A 25807-nucleotide genomic window follows, 5' to 3' on the forward strand; every position below is an offset into this window, starting at 1 on the left:
CTTTGAGGACAAATGTTGTGAGCAAGAATCTATTGCGACCGACTCAGCACATTAGGGTGTGATTATGGCCAACAGCTACCTTTGTCTCCCTGGGGCCCATGTTGACCTCATGAAAATCAAGGTTCTGGCTACAGCTACACGGATTGTTACTCATTTTTTAAGCTACGAGGGATACTGCAAAAACAATGCCTCTTTTTTTCCTCAAGAACTGTTTATTGAACTGATTAAAAATGTTGGATTCTAATTTTTGGAAAAATTAAGAAACATTTGTCAGATGGAAAACTCCCTCACATTAAACACAAAACTAGAGCACATACAAGCTGGAGAATATCAGAAGCCACTACACAATTGGGGAGGACCATGCTGCCCCATCCACCATACAGCCCAGATCCAGTACCATCAGGTTTCCAGCTATTTGACCCACGAAGATAACCTGTGGTCAACATTCTGAAAATGGCACTGTATAGGATGCTGTTTGCAAATGATCACGAGACTTTGATCAACCCCATTACTGTGTTGGAATGCTGATCCTTATTACATATTGCTGCGAGTGCAGATAACTATAATGGAAACAAAGTTGAAATGTAGACATGTTCTAGACATTCTTATGAATAAATCTCTAACATTTAGTATCAGTTAAATAAAAGGTTAAAAGAGAGAAAAATTGGAGGCATTACTTTTGGAGTATCTCACATAATCCATGCAAGCTGTTTTAAGTACATTGCTGGGCCCAGTTACACCAAGCGTGGAGAAGTGCTAATACCCAGTGTCATTACAAGAGAGGCATCTGCATAACGAGACAACTCTCCCATTACTACTGTAGCCAAGAGACATGCCTGCAGGTTTTGTTGGTGCTCGTGTTTGTGGCAGTGCTTCCTGACGAACTCTTCCTTTGCGAAGAAACTCCAGCACAGTTTGCAATAGAAGCCCGGCAGCATGAATTCCACTCCTACAAAAAAAAGTGGCAGGGGGCGAAAGTTAGTGAGGGGGTTCATTAAACCCAGAGTCGGTTAACCTATGTAGTAGCATAGCGCTGGCTGCTGGCAAAAAAGGGGATCTGCGGTGTACGGCAGTACTGACGTCAGCAGGCCATGATATACACGAGGGGGATCTAGGGGAAAGGTCACAGAAGGGGCCAATCGAGAAGCCTCGGGAACTCGCTAGTAGGTTCCAGAAAGGGGGCGTGGCTGGGGCGGAGCGAGGCCACGCTGAGTGTATGAGGGGCCCCTGTAGGAGACCTCGTGGCTGTTGCTGGAAGTGGGATCCCCGTCGTGCTGCTCAAGTCCATCGTCACCATTCTTCTCGCCGTCGTCACCATTCTTCTCGTCGTCGGCTCCATCTTCACCATCCCGGGGCGCCACTAGTCAGAGAGCCTACCAACTGTTCTAAGTAGTGCCACCGACAATAGACGGTGTTAATAATAGTGTTTATCCTGATGGTGCTTGCTAAATAAAGAAGTGCCTCCAGGTCTTACTGTCTCCGAGTTCGTCACTGCACCTGTTTAAGGATGGTGTGAGCACTCACAGGAACCGAGCACCTTCATTCATAAACACAATATGCACTGGGAGATATTCCACCCAGCTGCTCCTTATCTGCAGTGCAGCTACGCTGGGCTGTAGGGCCTTAAGCGAGTGGGTCTTGTGAGGCCCCACTTGTTCAGCAAAGACACTAAATGTTATGAAATTTTGGTCACCATAGGTGAATATTTTTTAGGAAAGATACTCACCAATGGGGTCTCTATTCAGGGGAGGGGGTGTGTCTTTTGCCCGAATTTTGGCTTTCTTGGAAACTGGCTTCTCATTTTTACCTTGTTCAGCATCTGGAACAAGATGGGGTAGGTTGTTACATTGAAGCACGTCTTTTGTGATGACTGCACGAGGCAATCCTTTTAATACAAGCCAACAACACCACATTCACTCCAGTGCAGCAATAGTTTAGTTCACATCGACGAGTACCCCGGTTCAAATCTAACGTATGAAGATGGGCTTTTAGTGCACTAATGTGCGAGGTTCTGAGACCACCAATGTTGCCAAACATTAATTCACGGATTGCTGCCGTGTTGGGCGACGGCTTAATCCATTGGTGCCTGCCCAGAGTTGAACCCAGGCTCTCAACAATGCTTGCCCACTGTGCTGATATAGTCATTAGCTTCCTCAGTCACCCTGGCAACCGTATGGACGTGTTCACTGGTTCGCCTACCCGATACAAGGGTTGGACGTGCTTCCCTCCAAGCCTCACCTCCACGTTTCTCACCATGGGCCGCACCACGTTTCATCATCAGCTTGTTCTCCTTGGGTGCTCGTGCATCATTGCTCGTTTCTGTGGAATATCATAATTGTCCAAGATCAATTCACTCCTGGATGAAGGTGTTTCCAAGCCGTTGCCATCTCTTAAGGATTCTGTAAGGTAATACTCCACCCTAGAACCTGAACTAATTTAATCGCTCCATCTCATCGGTGGACGCCCCCTCAGATTCGTTCTGCTTCTTCGACGCCAATTATTCTGAACCTCTGGCCCATCATCCCTTCTGGCTACATGTACCTCCCAAACCCACTTTTGCTTAACAGTTTGGATTATATCCGTAACCTACGTATATTTTTTTCTCAATAAATGTGCTCCTCTTTCTGCCTCTCAATGCAATTCCAAGCGTGCATCCTGTCCATGTTTTTGTGCACTTTTCAGTGTTTCTTCTACTGTTGATGTTAACGGACACGTTTCATGTCATGGCAAGTAGATACACCCTGATTAAATAAATCTTCTTCAGGCTCATTGCTGTTTCTTTTCATCGTTAAGTTAAGATTTCCCAAAGTACTACAAAATCTGCTATGGCACCACTCTTAATTTCCATTATTTCGATTCCAGTCCACCTACAACAACGGTCCTAGTTTAACACACTCTGCTGTATCCAGTTTTTGTCCCGACAGAAACCTTAAAATTTCTAAGTAAACTTGCCGTACATGACAATAAAAATGGGAAATACACACATTGTTAAAACATGTTTCTAAAGCTCATCCTGGGACTGCATACAAGGAGTCCCCCTCTAGAAATCTTGAAGTGGAGTTACAAAGCAATAGTACAAGTCTTCTTTGCTACATCATTAAATGATTAAGTGTCTGCAGGTTCGACAAAAACCAAATTGACTTCTGTGATCAAACACAGCAACTCTGCAGATGAGCTTTAGGAAGTTTATCTCGTCTTTGGAGTTTCCAATTAATCCTGATAATCTTCTATATGGCAGCTTAGCCCAGGCAGCTCGTAAACACCCAGAGCTCAAGAACACAGGATTTGAAAGTCCAGTATGCGGTTTTATAATTTATTTTAATATAATAAATCAGAGGATCACTCCCCTGTGCAAAGGGTGAATGCACTGTGCAACCTGGAGGGAATTGGTAAATTATCACAATGCAAGACCCTCTTGAAGAGCTGCCTTGAGACTAAATGAGTATTTCACGGATCAATACATGACATAATTCCATTAAGCCTACGATTTTGTCACGGAAATTTGTCTTGAATTTCACAGCTGAAATGCAGGAAACCCCCCCCCAAAAATTCACAGAAAGAACAATGAATAAGGTGGAGTGGTGCACCCTTTCCCCCGCACCACCCACGTGTGCATATCTCTGTATCTGAGGCTGTATCTCTGCATCTGTGTATATGCATGTCTCTGTATGTATCTCCATAACTTTGTGTCTCCGTTTCTCTGCGTGTACATTTCCAAGTCTCTGTCTGTGCATCTGACTCCCTCTGTGTACCTCCACAAGCCGATTTGCTCATGGTTGCCAGCACTGTTCGATTTCCCCATAGTGCAACCTTGGAAGTGCCTAAGCTAAAGTGTGTTTCAACAGCCATTTCCAAGATTTCCCAGACTTCAATATTCAAACTAATGATTTTCGTGACATCCATGACAAAATCGTTGCCTTAATTATAAACACAGTGAGAGCTTGCAGTTGTAAAAACATCTTCACATTTTTCCTCAATCACTTTACATAAAACACAGAATAACTATTTTTCTCCAAGGAACTATTACGGAGTGTGAGTACAGGAGGAAGCCTTTCCATAATAAAAAATCTTATGGATGCAAAACGTACTGGGTCTGAACATCAATCATGAGAAATCTTAACGCAGGTCACACCTCCGAGTGCCTTGGCTGTGGGCCCTTTCTGCAAGCTATGAACGGCGCTCTCTCGTGTCAGACACCCGTGCGACTGCCGTCTTTCCACTTCCTCCGCTGTCTTCGTCTCTCCACCCGGCACATCGTCGTCTCTCTTCTTGTTCGTCGAGGCTGACGTAGTCGTCACCGTTGTATCTCCCCGGACGCCGGCGTGCCCGTCTCCCGGAGCTTTGCTCGTTGCGTGTCGGGGCTGGACGATCACCTTCCCCGGACGCCTGTTCCGAGACTCTGCTCCTGCCACCTTCAACGATGATGTTTCGGGTGAATACACCCTTCCTCGTATGTATTTCTATTCTCCTTATGTCTCTATTTTATATATATGTATATGTATGTAATTATCCTTTACTTAACCGGGAGATGAAATGTAAGCCCATTGAGACGTATGCAACATCGCCTCATTTTAAAGGGCAACGATCGTGGTTAAAAAAATAATAATTGCATGTAACAAATCTACACCATGTTTTACATTCATTTAATAAACATTTGTGAGTAAGACTAAGTCAATGAGGTGCATCACAATCCAAAAAGTTAAATATACAATATATAATTTCTGGAAAGTGGCTAGATTAAACAAGTAGAGGCAAAGAAGAGCAGGGATATTGTATAGTCTGTCTATATCTCAAATAAGCACCTCCGATTAGCATGGATGGCTACATACGGTGCCAAAGAAGTTCAACATACAAGCATTGTACATATTTCAGTCACAGGCTGAAGTAATAAGACACTTACTTCCCCAATGCACAGATGCATCACCATCAATCACAACCGACTTGAAAACAATTCTTGATTGGGGTGACAATAATAACCTGGTCACGTTAAACTGAACAACCCAGTCAATGATCATATCACGTATGACTGGCAAGTCCATAGTTCCTCCCATTATATTTAACACTGATATACTTGTATCCATTGTGTAAACCTTCTGGGTACAACAACCTCAGCCAACATGTCATAGAATGGCTGTATAACCAATCTGACTAAGAAGGCATCAAATAAGCTAGGTTTTCTTTTCCCTGCCAATGCCTTCTTCAACTCCGAATAACTACGACTGCTGTACAAAGCACTAATTGGGCTGCTGGAATCCTGCCACTGTCATACCTGGTATGAAGCATCCAGTTCTTACTTGGAATTAAGCCGCAAAAATAAGAAAAATTAAGCCTCGATACAAAATTTAGGGCAATCCTATTTTTTTGAAAATAAATATGGCATCACGGTGTAGTCGCATCACTAAAATTACACCACAGGAAGTGACATCACTAAAATCACATTATGTCCATGCTCTTACTGCCAAAAGTCTTGTCAGGTGGCATCGGGTGACATTACTTTTGTAAAGACGAAGACGCGTTACAATGATACACAATGTACAAGATCCAAAAGGGATGTGAAATTGTCTTTGAAAATCACATTTCAAAAAAACTTCAATTCATCCCTAAAACCGCACATTATGGGCAACTGTGCCATTTTCTTCACCAAAAACAGAACATTTTATTTGTGCTTCCACCCTTGTGTTTCAAATGAAACCCCACCTGGACTCCCCCAAGATGGGCAGGCCACACGTCAAATTGGAGAACGGCACAACACCACTGGAGGTGGTTGTTCAAATATAAGCAAACTATCACTTTCAATAATAAACATGATTGCCCAATTACATCCATATTTTAATGTCAGTCATATCAATCAAATGAGTGTTGAGGTGGTGCTAATCTCCTGTTTGCAGCCCCAAAGCGAGTTGTATAAAGTATACATTCTCAAGGCAGAGGTGAGTCTCTACATAAAACAACTGCTCTGTGTATTCATTTTATTTACCCCGAGAGGAATGATGGTCTGGATCAACCAGATCTCATACACAAAAGCAGAGCCTCAAGCTAACAACATCCAAGAACGGCTCTGCAAAATTTTCCACAGAACTGATTACAATGTTTTTTTTCTCTAGCCAACTTCATACAGTGCTCATTTGTTTGTGGTCGTCAACCTTTTGCAATGTCATAAAGACAATAATTAAAATTATGTTAAATGTACAAATGTATTCTTCAACAGGTGGGCAAGGCTAACTACAATCCTAAAGCATGATTACTTTTTCTAAGATATTGATGCCCATGCTTAGGGCGATCAATTAGCTAATTGAGAATAATTTTTTTATCTGGAAATGAACCCAAAACCTCAGCCGTGCCAGCCCAGATGTTTAGCAGAGGAATTAATCCCCGAGTGTCATGGCCATCTCAAAACACAAATAGAATTTGTGATCTTCATGTCGGGTAACAAAGGTTGTTCAAGATTAACCTGCACACGTTTGTTATTATTAAATGTAAAATACAGACGTTTGAATGTCGGTGCAAAGGTGATGGGCTATATATGTCAATTCCTGTGTAAAATTACATTACAGATGATCCAAGCAGTCTGGGTATTTTGAATAAGGCGGAAAAGTGTATTGTGTTGTGGAAAATCAGCATTGTGCAATTTCTAATGAAATAGGAGATTGGGGTTACAAGAGGTTTGCAAATGCACAAGATACAAGTGATGGATGATGAATATGCTCACATGCTGCGATTTATGCAATGATTAGCCATGTTAACGTTGGTTCTGGAACAATCTCTGCAGCAATGTGCATGATGCATAGTATTGTTGAGATGGGTGGTTGATGTCACTGAACTTGTTCTGCGTGACACAAGGTTCAGAGTACACATGGGAGAGAAGACAAGTGCTTGGAGGAGGCAAATCAACGGCCTGCTGCAGGGCTCCATGCTCGCTCCAACCTTGTTTAGAGTCTATGCAGACGACATCTGCTGCAAAGCTCGGGGCCCAGACGTTTCTTGAACTGGACAAAATGCTAAATGATGTCAATAGGCGACTGCGAAATGTAACCTCTTCAGCCGGGTGTTACCAAGACGTTGTTGAGCGTGTTCCACCTTCACACCGCCAGTGCTGCCCACGATATTAACATGTGCCTCAATGGGCAGAGGCCAAGACACAACCTGCACTCAGTCTACCATGGTGTAACTACGGACCCGACACAAAGCTGCCACGATCATCTCTAGAAGACAGCCACGGGGAAAGTGAAGACTCGTATTAACTTCCCTGGCAATTTTACTGGCTCGTAATGGAGGCCAGTGCTCCAACTCCACGGACGTCGGCATTCGCAGTCTTGTACTCGACGGCAAAACACCGTGCACGCCCGTCTGGGATCGGATGTCGTGTACCGAGCTCGTTGACGCGCAGTCACGTTCGACAATGTGCTTCATCTCAAGAACTCTTCCGACAGACGTCCCTCCCTGTTTAGTTTCCAGTTATGAGTAACACTACCCCTCCACACGTCTGTCAGGATTCTGCAGCTGGCAAGATGCGCGCTAACCCAAGTCTGCTGCTGCTGCACGTCGATCTCTTTAGCCCGCCCGCCTGCCCGCCCGCCCTCTACTTTTCTGCAATCACGGCACCCGCTGTGGATCAACGTGCCATGCTAGGATGCGTCACATTCTGAAAATGATGAAGCCTGGCTTGGCGCAAACACATGCGCTAAACAAATAACTCAATCAAAAGTCTGTTGCACCTTAAAATCAATAAGAATGCCATATGTATGTCGAACTTCTTTCATACCGTACATAGCCAACCGTGCTAATCGGAGGAAGGACAACAAACTAAATGCAAAAACCTGTTCTAAAAAAATTAGTTTTCATTTTAGATTTAATAATGCATAGGTGGGTTCCAAACGACATAAAAGCAAATGTCCAGAAGTCAATGTGGATATGGCTGAAATTATGACGCTATTATAACGCCAATGGGACAACCGCATACGTGTAGCAATAGAGTACCTTGAAATGTGGTTGCATTTAGATCCGGTGTAAATATAAACCACATTGTACAAATAGGATATGCTATGGGAACCTCATTTGCCAGTAAAAATATGATAATTGATTTTTTACCCTTCTATCTGGCAACAAAAAAAAAAGGTGTCAGTTTTGTTGCCAGATAGAAGGGTAAAAAATCAATTATCAAATAGGATATGGTTTAACAGTGCCACTTTCAAATGTTCGAGAACAAAAATGCAGGTTAAGGTTGAAGGACCCTCATCATATACTGTAGATGTCTGTGATATAAAGAATGTGTAAGGCAACATTGCTCACAGGAGACTGGTTTTTTTATTCTGGAAAGAACCCAAAGACAAGTCACTTCCAACCAATGGTTTCATCAGTGCTTGTCTACTGACAGATGAAGGCAGAATCACACACACCCCTACAGGGACCCGAAGGCTGGTTTCCTGTTTCAAAAAGACTTATGCTATGTGACCACATTCATGTGAGTATTATTTTTCTTTCATCACAGCTTCAAGTGACAAGGTGAAATTTACATTTAGAACTCCGTAGCAAGCAGTACATCAACCCGTGTCACAGAAGGCATATTTATCTGCGCTAGGGGCACATTTTATATGCCCAATTAAAAACATTAATCGCATGTTAAATTTTACTTTTACAACCCCTCAAATCTGGGATACATCAAAAGTCAATTCAAAACTAAATTGAAGTTTTTGTTAAGTTATCGGTGAGAGGGCTGAGGCCTAACAACCCACTACACTTAAGAATATGGTTTAATTACGGGTGGCTGAAACCTGGATTTGAACCCAGGACACAAGTGGTACTGGCTCAGTGTTCTAACCAATTTTATACAATCCACTTCACTTTTACTCGCTATTCCACGTGCACATACTAACTCGATACCAAATGAAAATTTGAAGGCAGAGAAGTACTCACGGTTTTGACGACAAGCCGAGGCTTGACATCTGACGGCTTTGAAGGAGCGCCGACGGGCGCAGTCTTAGATGCTGAATCTGACGTCTTCACATCAGCTGTTTGAACAGACTCCGTAGACGCAGTGGCAGGTACTTCTGGTTGTAAAATGTTCCCACCCTCAGTTTGTACAGGCGCTGTGTCTTTGGCAGACAGTGCATGTGGCTGTGATGTCTTGATTTTGGCTGCTTGAGCAGACTGCTCAGTGTCGTCAGCAGATTTTATAGTTGCTGCCACAACTTTCGGAGGACGATCTACTTTTCTGCGTAGTCTTGAAATGTCCATAAAAGAACACAACAGAAGATATCACAATATAAGAATACAAATAGAGAAAGGGGTCAGCAATTTTATATATGCTATGGTGTTATTAAAAAAGGAGTTGGCAGTGTGCTGGGGTCATAGTCTAAATTTGGCAAGTTAGAATATTCGCAAATTGCTTAATTGGGTAAAACCAGACAGCAACATTACCCCCTACTGGCAGACTATACCTATCTGTGAAATGCAAAGCCATCATGATAGCCTTGTCGCTATAAGAATGGTGCAGTATCCAAATTAACACAATTATTATCAAACCTTCATACGACATGATGTCAAATTAGGTGTTAAGTGTTGTGAAGGGTTCTTTACAATGATTGCCACATACCTCATACACTGTAGCTCTTTAGCAAACCTATAATGATAGGAACAGAAGGGTATGAAGTTAGCAAGCAGTGTTTTGATACCAAGCATACAACGTCAGCAGGTACGCAAATATAGAGCAGGCCTAGGCTAGATATTTCCTTGATCGGTATCACACAAGTTGACAGAACTACAGTGATACCAATTTATTAATTCAGGCCATAACGCTGTCAACTAATACAACTCTTCCACACGGTTGGTTATCCACCAATACACTTTTTCTGATCCATTAAGAGACATCGGTGACAATGAAGTTTAATTTATTCAAGTGGTACAAAGGTATGGTCTGGCCCATGAACTGGGTGAACTTAAAATGCTTGATTTTGGTTGCAAAATGTAAATATGATTGTTGTTCACATACACATGTTGTATTAAATAGCCTGATGATGAGTGGCAAGTAGCAATGCAGAGAAAATTATAATTCAAAGCAATATTCAATCAACTTGGTTATTTATAAGCACAGCTGCAAAGACAGAATGCCAGAGAGATGAATTTATACATCGCCAGCATGTACAGGGAACCACCAGTCGATATGCACTGCTGTAGTTAAAGCAGGCACCACTACAGTCGGTATGCACTGATGTAGTGAAAGAAGTTACCACCAAAGTTGGTATGCACTGCTGTAGTCATAGCAGGTACCACCAGTCAGTATGCACTGCTGTAGTAATAGCAGGATACCACCAGTCAGTACGCACTGCTCTAGTGATAGCAGGATGCACCACAGTCGGTATGCACTGCTGTAGTTAAAGCAGGCACCATCACAGTCGGTATGCACTTATGTAGTGATAGCAGTTGCCACCACAGTCAGTATGCACTGCTGTAGTAATAGCAGGTACCACCAGTCGGTATGGCACAGCTGTAGTTAAAGCAGGTACCACCACAATCGGTATGCACTGCTGTAGTTAAAGCAGGTACCACCACAATCGGTATGCACAGCTGTAGTTAAAGCAGGTACCACCACAATCGGTATGCACTGCTGTAGTGATTGTAGATACTGCTATAGAATTAGTAGTTACTACTATAGAGTCGGTAGATACTACTGTCGGGTCAGTAGATACTACTACGGCCATTAGTTACTACTGCAGTCAGTAGATAGTACTGTAGGGCCAGTAGATACTACTGTGGTCAGTAGTTACTACAGTCAGTAAATACTACTGGCTCAGTAGATACTACTGTACAGTCAGTAGATACAACTACAAAGTCAATAGATATTACATACTCTGTTGTATGTATTGTGTGTAGGTTTATATACCTACGAGGGGGTAAAAATATTTTTTTAACTATATTTATCCCCTACTTTATATTACTTTTTGGACTTATGCAAGCCTCTTATAATTTTGTTGGTGGACAAATGGACAAACAATAGCTTAGTATCTGTGTATGTATATGTAATGCTTTTAAGAGAAGTTTTGAAATATATTTTTCGCCCGGGCAATGTCGGGTACTTCCCACGAGTAATCTATATGTATATATTGTTCGATTTAAAGCTTTCGTGACTGCAGGGATTCATCTTCTTGGTTCTTTCGGTAAAGTCACGTAGAAGGGAAATAATCAAATAATAAAAATAAAACATAATAAAATACAATTCTCACGACGTTTCGGCCACAACGCAAGCAGCCGTCCTCAGGTGTATATATGTATGTACGTTTCAAAAACCTCTCGAGTACTTCCCGACAAGGTAGAAAGCTGAAATTTGGTAGTTAGCTTTTAGGACAGAAACACAAAGAAAACTGAAAATCCGAGATTTTTTATTTTAAGGCCTCCAAATCTTGATTTTAAGTGCCCCATAAAAATGTGTGCCTCATTCAGAAACCGTTCAAAATATAAAGATTGTCGTTTTTTCGTTTGATAGAGCGCTAAACAGCAAATAAAATTTAAGTGAAAACCATTTCTATCTTTGGTTTTTGAGATATTTCGGATGAAAGCGGTTTTGAACGAAAAAAATCCGTATTTTATGTTCAAATCTTAATAATTAGAAAACGGTAAAAGATAAGATGAGCTTAACCTCAGAGTATTAAATTAATTAATTTTTGTTTTTAATAATAAAAAATGGAATCTTTAAATTAGGTGGTTTCTGATTGGTACGTCTTTAAATATAAGTTTAATCAAGTCATCAACAATGATCGAAGATAAAAATTGTAAAAAAATAATCAGGTTAATTATTATATTTATTCAAAACTTTTTCCTGGCGACGACAGGCTTTATGAACTAGTATCAAATATTATATAAGTCCAGAAGTACATTTTCGTTAATCTGTCTCTCTGTGCATCTACATCTTTGTGCCTGCATATTCCAAGTTTCTTGGTATCTGTTGCTTCTCTTTATCAGTGCCTCTGTCTCTGTTTGTGTCTCTCTGTATATCTGTAGAGATATAGGTGGTGCGTGCCGTTAAACGGATGCAACTGAGGACAAACAGGTGTGCGCGTTGCAACATGAGGTTTGCACTGACAAACCGACAGTAATTAAGGGGAGAATCGGATGCAAACGAGGCCGAGCAGGTGGGAACGTTGAGGCCGGAGGTTGGCGTTGGGGTGACGGGAGATGGGGAGTGATGATAAGGGATTAATGAGGGCAACAGGCGCCATGCCGGCGGCGGCCTAAGGGGGAGCACGTGAGGACTCGGAATGAGGAGGGATATAGAAGCAGGAGTGTGCGTGCGCGGGGGAGTTGCCGGGAACCAAGAGTGAAGACATCTCGCCGCTGCCACTCAAGCCCTTAACGAGACCTCAACCCTCACACCGTCGCCGGGCGGGTGTTACCTGAACCCCCCACCCGGGACAGACGAGTGAGTGGGCATGAGGCAGCGGTGGAGATGGAGAGTCGCTGAGTGCGGAGTTGCTGTGTGCAGAGTCGCTGAGTGCAGAGTTGCTGTGTGCAGTCACTGAGTGTGGAGTTGCTGTGCAGTCACTGAGTGCAGAGTTTCTGAGTGCAGGATAGGTGAGGTGCAGAATAGATTAGAGTGGGGAGAAGTCAAGTGTATGTCACCATAAAAAAAAAACCCACACAAATTCCTACTTGAAACCGGATTCCCACCACCACCCATCTCAAAAGAATTCTCTCATCAAAACGCTATACCACAGAGCCCATGGCATTTCTGACCAACACCACCTGACTGATGAATTAAGACATGTACATCGGGCCCTCAGGATGAACGGATACTCTGACCGCACTATCCGCCAAGCTGTCTCTCCCACCACACAGAAACAACCACATGAAACTCTGACCAAAACTATCACGTTACCATACATAGCAGGCGTGACCAAAAAGATCTCCAAAATTCTAAACAAACATAAGATCCAAGTCCTATTCAGTACAGTGCATAAAATCCGTGATCTGATTCCATCTGTGAAGGATGTCGTTCCTGACTTACAGTATCCTGGAGTCTACAAATTGAGTTGCATTTGTGGTGATTGCTACATTGGAGAAACAAAACGTCATGTTGCTGATCGTGTCCGCGAGCACAAGTCAGATCTGAAACACGGCAGAACTGATTCTTCGGCCGTTGCCGATCATTGCTACAACTCGGCGGGCTCTCATGAAATTGTCTTTTCCGAGACCAAGGTTCTCTGCAAACCTCCGAGCTACCATCAAAGGTTTGTACACGAAGCCATACAAATATACAAACACAGACATAATTTCAACCGTGATGATGGGTACAAACTCAGTAATCACTGGAAAGATGTTATTAACCACGCAAAAAAGACTTAATTACACTTTTTGGACCATCTTATCTGACAGGCACTATTTTAATTTACTTCACCGAGTGTTAACATCCACAGTGTTTAACAGTAATCTCTTCATTGTTCTTTGATCACCGCTCGCCACGTTTCCATTCATTGTGTTGAGCACTACGTGATGTCTTTGATCACCGCTCGCCCTCCGTCCCGACACGTCTCCATTCATTGTGTTGAGCACTGCGTGCAGTCTTTGATCACCGCTCCTCCTCCCTCCCGATACGTTTCCATTCATTGGCTACCACAGCCTGATAAGCTCCCCCCCCTCTCCACCTCCCTTCAACTTGCTTATAAGGGATTACATCTTGAATCATTGCTTCACTTGATGCAGCTAATTCGGCTGTGACGGTCCCACCTGATGACGGAGACTTGTGTTGCCTCCGAAACGTCGTGAATTTTATTTTGTTTTGTTTTATTTTACTTTCATTAATTTTAATGTTTTTTACCTACGTGACTTTACCGAAAAAACCTGAGAATATAGATATAGGAGTGCCTACAACTGGCGCGAGACCGGAGAAATAAAGTGTAAGCAGGTGACTTGTTACTCCGTGTCGGTGTGAGTACTTTTTATAAACACTACATGTCATGTGTCTGTCTCTCGATGTCTCCATACATTTCTCTTCGTATGGATCTCCATCTTTAGGTTATTGTCACACTTGGACCCTCTCTCTGTCTTTCTCTATGTCTGTCTCCACGTCTCTCTGTATGACACTGTCTTTCCATCGCACAGCGCGTGCACAAATCGTATGGTGAAATATCTTAGTCGTTATGTCACAGCAGCCTGAAACCATGCTCAACCGTACCTTTTGCCAAATGCATTCCGGTGGCCCGAATGTTCCTGTATATTCCTGTGGACCAACATTTCCTGTCAACGAGGGGGGTGGGAGGGGGAAGAGAACACACATGCGACTTAAGTGATTCACAAATGAAAGGACAAACATTTGGCAATGTTAACAGTAATTAGGAAACATGCTTTCTTTTATTTCACAGCCAAATTGGATTGCACTGAAGTTTGTATGGTCACAAATGAATCAACTAATCAGACCGCGTGTCGTTCCCTCTTTTCCATACAAATGTCAAGGGTATGACAGCACCAAAATCAAGGAGATGGCGGCAGTGGATCAGTTGTGACTAGCCAAGGTATTTTGGAAATCCTGATTATTACACAGCCAAAACCATGAAAGAGGTATCATAACTTGAGAAATGCTCAAAACAAAATTACCCTGGTAAATGCAGAAGACAGTACTGAATAATGAAGTAAAAGAAAAAAAAGTGACAATGTACTCTACGGAGGTCAAATTCACCTCGTGTCGGTCAAATAAGCTCCTGTAGCCCACTCGCCTTTCTTGTGAGCTCACCAAACCTTCCTGGTTACAACTCATGGAACGGTTCCAATTGAGAGGTTGGAGAGCTCAAGAACGGGCTACAATGGGCTATAGTTGCAAGTTACACCGACACAACACAACCATGTCAACCTCACCCCCTCCTGCAATATGCACTCACTTAAGATGCCAAAGAAAATGATGAATGAGCGATCGAGTGCTTATGGTGCGCTTTTGTCATCTTAAGGCTGAGGGAGAAGGCGGCCCCGCATGCAGCGCGAGGATTTAGGTTGTGTAAAAAACTTTTATTTTTTAACTGGAGAAATGGATATGTGAAGGCGTTCTATTGTCTGCTTCACCACAGCGACGCTGATTATTGTGAGATACGTATCATATATTTGCATGTCGAAATAGGTTCTAATATGTTAGAGACAGGGTCCTTGCCTGCGAGACTGGCAGTTCATCAGCATTTAATCAAGCCTGGTGCTGCTGATGAGTGTGTGTCAAAACCAGTCCAGTCTGCTTTTCTTGAAATCAATGCTGCTGAAATAATGCACTCTCAGAATGGGTTGTGCAATTTGTTTTTATGTTGAGAGATGGATATGTGGAGACATGAATGCTTCTTTATTTTGGATATTGACACGTTTTCATCACATTTAGACCGATGTCTGTTACAACATAGTTGGGTGTGCTAAGGGTTTATGCTGCATATAAAAATCTAATTCACATTCATTAATTTACTTAAGAGCTTAACACTTGTAGGTGGAAAAATCCACTTACCTGAGCAGATTTACAGACGATCATACAAAAATGGCATGTAAACACGCCGTTCCTTCTTGGGAAAAACCCATTGTAGTTGGAAATCTCTGCCTGTGTTGGTTGGTCACGCTGCAGAAAACTGGGATTCTCGATGGCAGCCGGGACTGCTTTGCTGATATTAGTATTCGTGGAACTGACAGGGGTAGCTACAGAAACACTAGACGCTTGTTTGGCCACAGTAGCAGTGGTAACAATACCGGTAGATTTCGTATCAACTGGTTTGGTGTTATCAGTAACTGGTTTGGTGTTATCAGTAACTGATTTATCTTGAACCACAGGTTTAACACTGCTAGGGGGTTCAACATTTATAGCAGGCTTGGCATCTTTTCCATCTTTACAAAGATCTGGTTTAACCCCATCTGCAGATTGATGTTTTGGAACTGCCTTTGTCGATTTCATGTTGTCGGTATCAAATCTGAAATAACTAAAAAAGAAAGCATGATTAATAATTTGTTGGGGTGATAGTTACCCCTGAACTGTCATATGAACACAAACACAGCCACATTACATGAACAAAGATGATCGCGGCAGCATATCAGATGCTACATCTTAAATATTCTAGATGCTCTGCGTGTGTGTACCCTTGCAGAGCACATCTCGAAGGGAAGATCTGATTAGGTGGCATGGGTCCTGCCGAGAGGGCCTCTGAACAATACAAAATACAATGCCTTAAATTGACCAGGTGATGATGTGGATGACACCCCCTTGATAATTATGTGAATGAATGGACTCTTGGCAAAAGGAACCACAGAAAATCTCTTGTGAGAATGCCATAACAGTGGCCAGTTGAGCTTGGATGGTGGCTGCCGCTAAGTCTTTATGGAATTGCTCACCAGGAATTCAAGGACGTCCAGTGCAATGTCACACTTCCTGAGGTGGATAAGAAACTCCCAACACAATGGCATGAACAGCCCCCATGGGCTTGCAAGCTGATATCAGAAACACCAACGAACCAGCGGATGTGTCGTCAGATTAAGTGGTTATATTTTCCAAGCTGCTGGATTGAAAAATTCCCCTTGAGTGCAAAATAGACCAGTGTTGCAGAATATCCTGCCTTAACAGGAGCCTGCACAGAGTGTCCACTGATGACACCTCCACCAGCTCTAAAACAAATAACACTGACTCCATAAAATAAAAAACCTATATTATGAATCCATAAAATAGGGCTAACAGAATATTTTTTGCCCTGTCCCTGCTGATTTTGTGCATGACTGTGGTAACCAGAAGGATGGGCGAAAATATGCACATCAAGGCCCTTTAACCAATGGGATAGAAGAGCGCTTGGCACAACTGTTTTCCGTGCCAAAATTCATGAGCAGAAGACGGGAACCCCTCATGTTAAGAGGACACACAGAAGCGGACCGCAAGGCCGCACTTTCTTCAACATCACAAACGAACATTACGTGCAGCAAGTTAACTCCATAACTTATAAATGAAGCAGTAGCTATTAACAAATCCATATGTAATGCTATGGCATCCCCACAACTGAGAAATTGTCCACATATTTGCGACTGGTACAATCTGACCTCAGTTATGAAGTGCAATGCACAGTGTTCATAATAACTCAACATAGAAATGTAAGTAACTATTTAATCATACATTTTGCATTTATGTGAGCTTTAACTGGGCCTGACTACAAATCATCATAGTGTACTGTAAATTAGCTGTTGCTGGAAAAGTAACAAATGATTTAAACAATGACAAGACAGCTATAGGTAAGTACATAAAATAAATATTACACTTACTTCATGTTGTTCAATTCAACGCGAAACCTACAAAGAAAGACAAATAACCATGGTCTTATCTTAATTTGAAGCTTTCGTTACTGTAGGAATCCATACTCCTTGGATCTTTCGGTAAAGTCACGGAGGTATAAAAAATAATAGATCACGATCGCCACACAAGCAATTGTCCTCAGGTGGGAGAGAGGACGATTGCTTGTGGCGATTGAAACGTCGTGATCTATTATTTTTTCTACCAATGTGACTTTAGCGAAAGAACCAAAGAGTAACCATGGTCTTATATTTGCGTGAGACTAGCAAGAAATATTATATGTAAGGCATATGATGATATATACTGTGCACAATGAACATTGGTAAATAATAATTTCAACTTGTAACATGCACAGCAATCGTTCACTCTCAAAGACTGAATCAGAGGCACGAGGAGGAACCAGACGAGCAGGAAGGCAGGCAGTGAGTTGGCACCAAAAATTGCCCAAGCTCTGCCGCCCGTTATTTATTAAGATGTTTTCAGCTAATTAATGAGTGCTTCCACGTGGGAGGAAATTGGAGCACCCAGAGAAAATTCACGCGTGCGAGGAGGTAACACTATTCCATACGAACGGCAACAGGTCGAGTCCACATTTTTTGCTGTATAGTAGAACCTCTCACTATGCTACTGTAATCGCTTAATGACAGTCCTCCATCGAGCCCAATGTGTTCGCTTACTCACCATTTCCCTGTTAACTACGGGCTGTTGTAGGTACAGTAAATTTAAATTAACGCATTGATTAACCATGTTTATTTTAATATTATGTGTTAATGTTGTTAGTATCTTTATGTATTAATATCCAGTTGAAATATTATAAAATAAGTTTTTTTATGGTGAAAAAGGGTAACTTTCGATGCTATCAGAATAAACTAAGCCTTTAACATGTATTTCCTATACTCGCCTAATGACCAAATCACTTGACGACCGGTTTCGTGGAACAAATTACAGTCGTATTCTTAGGTTTTTTCAGTAAAGTCACGTAGGTAAAACATTCAAATTAATGAAAGTAAAAGAATTTTATTATATATTATTTTACTTTCATTAATTTTAATGTTTTACCTACGTGACTTTACCGAAAAAACCTAAGAATATGAATCCTTGCAGTCACGAAAGCTTCAAATCTAGAATTAAATTACAGTCGTTAAGAGGGGTTCTACTGTACTCCTTTCCCTTGGCAAAACCAGGGTATAGCACCTTAATGGCCACAGGAAGTTTGTAACATTTGTGAGATTCACCAACCCTTGCTGCCTGCACGGTGCAGTACGGTTTACTTGTAAGACAAACACTTTAACTGCAAATGATGTTATTTTAAACTAGCCTTTTTCCCGTCCAAGGATGGGTGTATTGCAGTAAATCTGAAACTTGCAAGCGAAATGCAGACTGCGATGTGATATTCATTGCATCCAATTTTGACGTAAAACTCTCGTGACTGCAGGAATTCATATTCTTGGTTCTTTTGGGAAAGTCACGTAGATAGAAAACAAAAAAATGTACTTAAAGCAACTTGTTGCATTTGGAGGCTTTCCTCCTCTTTTCTCTCGGCCTAATGAAGACCGCTTGTGTTGCGATCGAAAGGTCGTGGTTTTTTGCTTTTATTTTAAAAAGCAAGTTATTTTTTAATTTTATTTTCTATCTACGTGACTTTACCGAAAGAACCAAGATAATTAACTGCATCCATTAATGTGCAATTTGTAAGGCCGCGGTGACAAACTTATTTCATTTGAAGGTGATAATCCCTTGTTCATCATGACGTCCTTTTTACTTTTTTGTCTCAATAGCGTGATGGAGATCGCGTGACGTGAGGGTTCTGCCTTTGTAGTGAGGGTTATAAGTTGCCGCTAAGCAGGGGGGAGGAGGCGCCTCGCCCCTCCATTTGGAGTGACGGCACCCGCTAATTATTATTAATGGAGCGGGGGTGTCCATTTGGAGGATGTAACCTGTTCATGATTATTAATGTGGGGGCTGATCGATGTGGAGTGACGTCATGCGCATTACACACTGACATTCTTGGGTAAATATAATAGTAAATGTCAGAGGAGTGGGGGGGGGAATGCCACACCCAAATTATGAAGTACAATACGCAGCTTTCATGCCAACAAAGTTATACACAATTGCACATAAATTTCATACAAATCAATGGCTGAGAAAGTCAATCCTACACATCACCCTTGCCAAGAGATTTCCATTAGGCATACATAAATTACAGCAAAATTGTTATTCCAGTTACGAACATTAAATTAACACGTGGCATTCGCCTCACTCAGGACCACGCACAGCTGCAATGACCAGCAAAACATATAAAAAATTAAGGAAATATTTAGTACTGATATTCACAATGAATGATGACAACATTCCAAAGCACTCACTGGATACTGAAAATTTGAATGTTCATCTTATGTAAGGGATTCCTCAGGTGGTCGTCCAGTTCCTGGGCAAAGAAAATCATGAACACGCAAACGTAAATCAAAATCACCAATTTAATAAGCATTTAGAAAAACAAATAGGTCTGCATGTGGAAAACAAAGCCTATTAACTGGCAAAGGACTGAAACTCACGAGAAACAAAATTACTATTGTCAACTCCATACAATGGAAATAAGCGCCAACTTCATGATAAAATATCTGCCTATAAATGCTTACGTCCTAGAATCATGCACGTCAGCTTTTAGAGAAAGTCTTTCCAATGTGTAGCATTGTGCCACAAAACTTAGCAAGGACATGTACGAACGCAGTTGAAACAGTATCATCCACGCGACTACCACGTGACTACAATCTATTAGAATATATTAGCAGAAACTCCTGTCATCCATGGTACAGATACCCCTCCTGTTATCCACGGCCATTCCATTGATAGGAGTCTCGCAGTAATTTCTGGCCAGTTTCCACAGCTAGATAGTGCCGCTGCAGGCACCTGTTATTCGTGCCCATTCCGTGGATAAGTCACGTCGGCGAGCTGAATCATTCCTAATATCCACATTTATCCGTGGAATAACATCTCCGAGTTCTCCCGCTGAAGAGTGATGGGATTTACGATGGTGTTGATAAAACAAACCACTTTTATTTTACCAGGCAAGGCCCACTGAGCAATATAGCTGTTTCAGAAGCGACCTGGCTACAAATGACAAAGTGGCTTATTGTGTGTAAATGTATAGCAGCCAAATACTCTCAACTCATGTTTCTAAATGTGGAGGGAAAAACCGGAGGACCCGAAGAAAAATCCACGGGTTATCACGGGGAGACACGTAAACTCCAAATATACAAGTGTCAGGGTCGGGATTGAACCCACGACCTTCTGTATATCAGGCAAAGCAGTTAATATCTCGCCACCCCTTGAAGATGATGGTGGTATCTCGCCAAGTACAATCGTGATCTGTGCAAGGCCTTGGTCCGAGCATTGGCGGAGGTCATTCGCGCTACACACGGCGATAACGAGAACTCGTCAAAGTCGCCTACAGTGGAGATGGAGAGCCGAGATCTGTTAATGTGAATAAGATTATTGTGACATCGCAGGTCCCCAAGGACAGCGACAGCCCGGTGGCTATACAATGGATGATGTTGATGATCCTGCTGTTGGCGATGATGTTGAAGGCAATGATGATAAATATATGGCACGTACAATTCGACCTCTTTTATTCCACGCCCATTCCACGAATAAAAGTAGTTATATTTTGGGATAAATATGGATAATAGAACGCACAGCTATCATCGTGTACTACAGTATATTTATTATGTGTAGCACTGTTGTCCATACATTATATTTGGTCCTCACTATATTTTAATAGTAGGCCCCTATCTACATACTAGATAAACTCGCACATTTGTGAGCGTACTAAAGACATAGTAAAAACACGAGGTGGGTTAAAGTGGATATTTAAGGCGAGGGCAATGTTAAAAGTAGTTCCACTCAAATCTGAACTGAGAGTCTAAACGAAAGCTTTGTATCGACATGAATTAGTTGAACACCTATTATTATCTTCATGGAGATACTGTAAAGGAACAGTCTGGTGCATGTTCAAAGCAAAAGCACCTATGCATCACATCACAATGTTATTTTACGCCCCCAAAATATCGCTAGACATTGGCAGATTGTTCATTCGTAATTTCAGTAAATATTTCCAATTGTAGCCAAGTTATTTAGAACATCGAAAAATGCCACTATGACAAAAAAACATAGCTATGTTTACAGATATCATGAAGGCTGAGGATAATACATTTTTACATAAAAACAACTTCACTGCACTTTACATTTAAAACAAAGTCTACACATGATGTATTTAAGGGATCCCCATGAAGCCGTTCTTTACATACGACAATCTGGCTTCAATTATAATATACAAATACAGAATTAGCATAATTGATATATTAGCAGACAAGATTCACTCTCGTAAAATGTCTCTCCACATATAGAAAATATAAAAGGCTTGTTTAACACAACTCAACAGGCCTCAGGGCCTTGTGGGAGTGGACAATTTCAGCAGCATTGTCAGATCAGCAGTCAGGCTTGCTTGAATCAATGCTGCTGACCTGCCAAATGTAATAGACGAGGAACTCTCCCTTTAAAAAGATATAGGTAATAGTTTGATGTTAAGGTATATACAGTATTGCATAACGCAATAGGTGTGAAGACACAGATATATGAAGGAGACACTGCTCATCTATATTATGGTTTTAAATATCATCTTCAGAGTATCATGAGATATACACTCACCGTTTGGTTGTCAAAACTGCAACTGCATAAGAAGCATTTCAAAGTTTTATTGTGTCGATAATCCCCAATATAATTTTGCATCTCTTCAAGCAAGGGATAACCTCTTTGTCTGAATGACATATCATCCGATGTTTTGTTGTCTACTTCATTGCCACGGGGATCAGCGCTGAGCTCTGTTTTCTTTGCTTCACAAACACTTGGAGTTTCTAATTTGGCTTGTACAGTCTCGGAGGTGGAAGAGGATTTATGCTGATAAGGGTTTAACCCATGTGACACATTTGTCAGAATTCTGATATTGTTGGAGGATTTATTGGGTCCTTTCATCATCCATTGTCGATAGACCTTTGTGCCTGGTGTTTGTGTAATGGAATACATTCGCGGTGGATATCCTGTCGGCAGCGGAGGCATCGTTGGGTTTGTCTGTGGAGGTCCTGCAGTTCCTGGGAAAGTTGGATAAACATTGTTGATTGTTTGGGGAGGAGGAAACATCGGTGGCCAACTTGGTGAAGGGCTTGGATTTCCATGAAAATAAGGAGGTACGTTGTTGAATCCCAAAGTCGCAGGCATTGGTAGATTTACTTGTGGAGGTTTACCATATACTGGGAATGGAGATGGTGCTATATTTCGAATGCTTGGATCCACAATCACAGGTGGGATTGGTGGTGAAGGTCCAGCATATCCTAGGAATGGTGGGTAGACATTACCACCACCCAGATGACCATGAATCGGTGGGTTTGGTTGAGAAAGTCCGACATATCCTGATATTATGTTTGTTTGTGGTGGTGCTATATTCCCAAAAAACTGTGGTGGTGGAAAACTTTGAAATACTGGCTGTGGTGGTGGAAAACTTTCAAATACTGGCTGTGGTGGTATACTTTCAAATACTGGAGGTGCACATATTGGTACATGTTGCTGGAAGCCATGAGAGCCCTGCATTGATTGATGGGTAATGTTAACTGAAGGCATCTGTTCTTGCGGCAGCGGATTCAATTCGATTGCAAGGTTCTGTATTTGCTTCTGCTCTAAATTTTCAACTGAGGGGCCTTCAATTTGTTGTCCTTTGTTTTGAATGTTTTTAGAATGTTGTAGTTTCTGTTGATCAAGTAGAAATAATCGAAGAACATCAATGCGCTGGTTTAAATCGACCCCTTGCCCTCGCTGTGTTTTTTTTAATTTCTCAGTACTTTCTGATTGTGGTTGTATTATTTTAGTCCCGGAACATGAACTAGAATCCTCTGTTTGATGCCGAGACGGTTGGGATTCTACAATGTCCTTCTGAGCCTCCCGATGCCTAGATTGTATCACACGTATTTTCTCTGCATGATGCTGCAAAGGTGCAGCTACATCTTGGGTATAATTACTCCTTTTGGGTTTCTCCACCGGTGACTTTCTTTCATAAGTCTGTCCAAACTGGTCCAATTTCGCCTTTGTGGCATCGGAAAATGTGAACCGTTTCTCTTTCACTCTCTCTTTAGATGAAAAGCCATGATCATAATCCACAACTCGAGCATCCTCAAAAGAGTTATCCACCTTGTGTGCGAGGCTACTGGCGCCCATGTCACTGTGGGCGACAAATGCGGATGGCTTTGAAGACGGCTGACCAGTTCCTGACGTATTTATATGTTCAAACGTCGAGCGTATGACAGGCAGCGGCGAAGGTGACCGTGAACGATATGGCTCCCGTGCTTTTTGCACCTGTAAAGCTGTGAAGCGGGAAACAGCTGCCAGTGAAGAAGACCGGCGAGGGCTCCGATTGTTCTCACATGGAGGTTTCTCATAATTGACAGACGGTGATAAATGTGAACGATGACCCCATTCTTTTTGCACACGTTGGGGTTCTGAACGAGAGACGGGTTGCGATGAAGCTGACGGATCCAATCTTCCTTTCAGCGTATGTCCAGATCTTGAGTGCAAGATAGACTGTGGCGAAGGTGAAGGATACTTTCTTATTTGTTGCCCTTGCACTGATGTTGGGAGAGAGGCAGGTGGCGTTGAATGAGTCGACTGATCCGTACTTGATATCTGTGTCTGCACTAACTTTTTCTTCATGTAGGTTTGAAGGATGCCTGGAAGGTTTTCTACAGTGAGCTCTTCTGCTGAGTACTGGCTAAGACTGTGCAAGTCTTCCTGTGAAAGTCCAAATGTTTGTAGCACTTCAAACACACATTGATCATCTGTACTTTCGCTAGGCATTGGTAAATCCCAGTCTTTAACAGGGTAACCTTTATCAGTCATCTTGTCACATTAATTAAACTACAAATCGAATGTTTCAATTGAATGTCCAATTTATTGAGGTTGAAAAATATAACCAAATGGATAATGAAAAATTATATTATTCTCTATTACTCATTTCAGGTATAAATATTCATTAAATGCCAAAACATTTTCTGTGGATTTACTTGTGGCGGTATGAAGAATCGACGTGAAAGGATTCAGTGTATATGTAACATGAGTTAAACTTATCCTTGCTAAATGACTGCAGAACAATTGTCAGATTAGGATCTTCTTAGAAAATGTTTTCAGAAGATAGTGAGAAAGCATCTCCGACCCACTGCGATGACGTCACGACTCCAAGATCAGGTCAACTCCTTAACACCTGCCACTGGAAGAAAACATAACATACATGACCCACAGAACAGCAGTATCAACTTGTACACGTGCACTGAATGCCAGTCATGAAACACCAGATCAGCCATTTCAAGTAATGTAGGTACGAGCATTATAAATATATGGCTCAAATATCTGTGACACTGTAAATTTGTGTTTTTTTCTGCAAAGGAAACTAATAACCTTTAAACAGAAAAGCAATGCTGAAATTGTGAAAGAATTTTAGATTTGGAAATTATGAACTACTAGCCTTTTGCCCATCCAAGGACGGGTGTATTGCAGTAAATCTGAAACTTGCAAACAAAAAGCTGACCGCAACGTGATATTCATTGCATCAATGCGTGTGCAATTTGTAAGGCCGCAGTGACACAGACTTATTTCATTTAAAGGTGATAATCCCTTGTTCATCATGACGTCCTTTTTACTTCTATGTCTCAATAGCGTTACGGAGATCGCGTGACGTGAGGGTTCTTCTGCCTTTGTAGTGAGGGTTGTAAGTTGACGCTGAGGAGGGGGGCAGAGGTGCCTCGCCCCCCCCATGTGGAGTGACATCACCCACTAATTATTATTAATGGAGGGGGAAGTGTCCATTTGGAGGACGTCACCCGCTCATGATTATTAATGAGGGGTAAGGTCCCTGTGGAGGACGTAATCTGTTGATGATTATTAATGAGGGGGGCTGGTCGACGTGAGGTGACGTCACGCGCGGGACACACAGACATTCTTGGCTCAAAATAGTAGTAAATGGTACCATAACATATCTAAACGCATAGATTTGTGAGTGACTATTATGATGCATCTATCTTATATATAAAAGGGACATTTGTGAATGTGTGTCTGTTCGAAATATTTAGCATACTTCCCGATATGCAACAAACTTGAAATTTGGAATTTGGGTAGCTTCCAGACTGTACACAATGAAAAAAGTCTAAAAATATACTTTTGTATTTTGGGGAGGGAAATGACCATTAAGTGTGTGGCATCAACCCGCATACATGAATAGCGAGAATCGATATCTAGTGAACGTTTATGGTATTGATTAAAACGGGAATAGGCCAATTCTAAAGAAATCTACAATCTTCGATTCCTTTGCGCAATTTAGAAAATCGAATCTTGGCGCGTGAGCGTTAGTTTATTTTTCACCGCGCGTTGGGTTTTATTTTATTTAAAATTAATGAGGTAATGAACAAATGCATCTTTAAATTTGTATATGTTATG

General features: G+C 41.8%; 1 protein-coding gene across 8 annotated transcripts in view; it reads right to left on the bottom strand.

The window, feature by feature from the left end:
• Window positions 1–25807, bottom strand: part of LOC144719561 (RNA-binding protein 20-like) — a 33329-nt gene that overhangs the window by 993 nt on the left and 6529 nt on the right. The window contains exons 2-12 of one of the 8 annotated variants that reach the window (XM_078595601.1): window positions 21983–24584; window positions 19642–19703; window positions 17248–17274; window positions 15464–15926; window positions 14165–14226; window positions 9593–9619; window positions 8914–9220; window positions 4133–4412; window positions 2200–2319; window positions 1727–1819; window positions 837–949 (exon numbers count right to left, since the gene is read on the bottom strand). In XM_078595601.1, the coding sequence (XP_078451727.1) occupies window positions 837–949; window positions 1727–1819; window positions 2200–2319; window positions 4133–4412; window positions 8914–9220; window positions 9593–9619; window positions 14165–14226; window positions 15464–15926; window positions 17248–17274; window positions 19642–19703; window positions 21983–24217 (3789 nt within the window). In that variant the 5' untranslated portion in view covers window positions 24218–24584. Of the gene's footprint in view, window positions 1–836; window positions 950–1726; window positions 1820–2199; window positions 2320–4132; window positions 4413–4468; window positions 6827–8913; window positions 9221–9592; window positions 9620–14164; window positions 14227–15463; window positions 15927–17247; window positions 17275–19641; window positions 19704–21982; window positions 24585–25807 lie in introns of those variants that run through there. The other 7 variants (XM_078595604.1, XM_078595602.1, XM_078595606.1 and 4 more) reach the window with 7 other exon arrangements.

Source organism: Lampetra planeri, chromosome 6 (assembly GCF_965212315.1).
Source record: "Lampetra planeri chromosome 6, kcLamPlan1.2.h2, whole genome shotgun sequence".
Taxonomy (NCBI): Eukaryota; Metazoa; Chordata; class Hyperoartia; order Petromyzontiformes; family Petromyzontidae; genus Lampetra; species Lampetra planeri.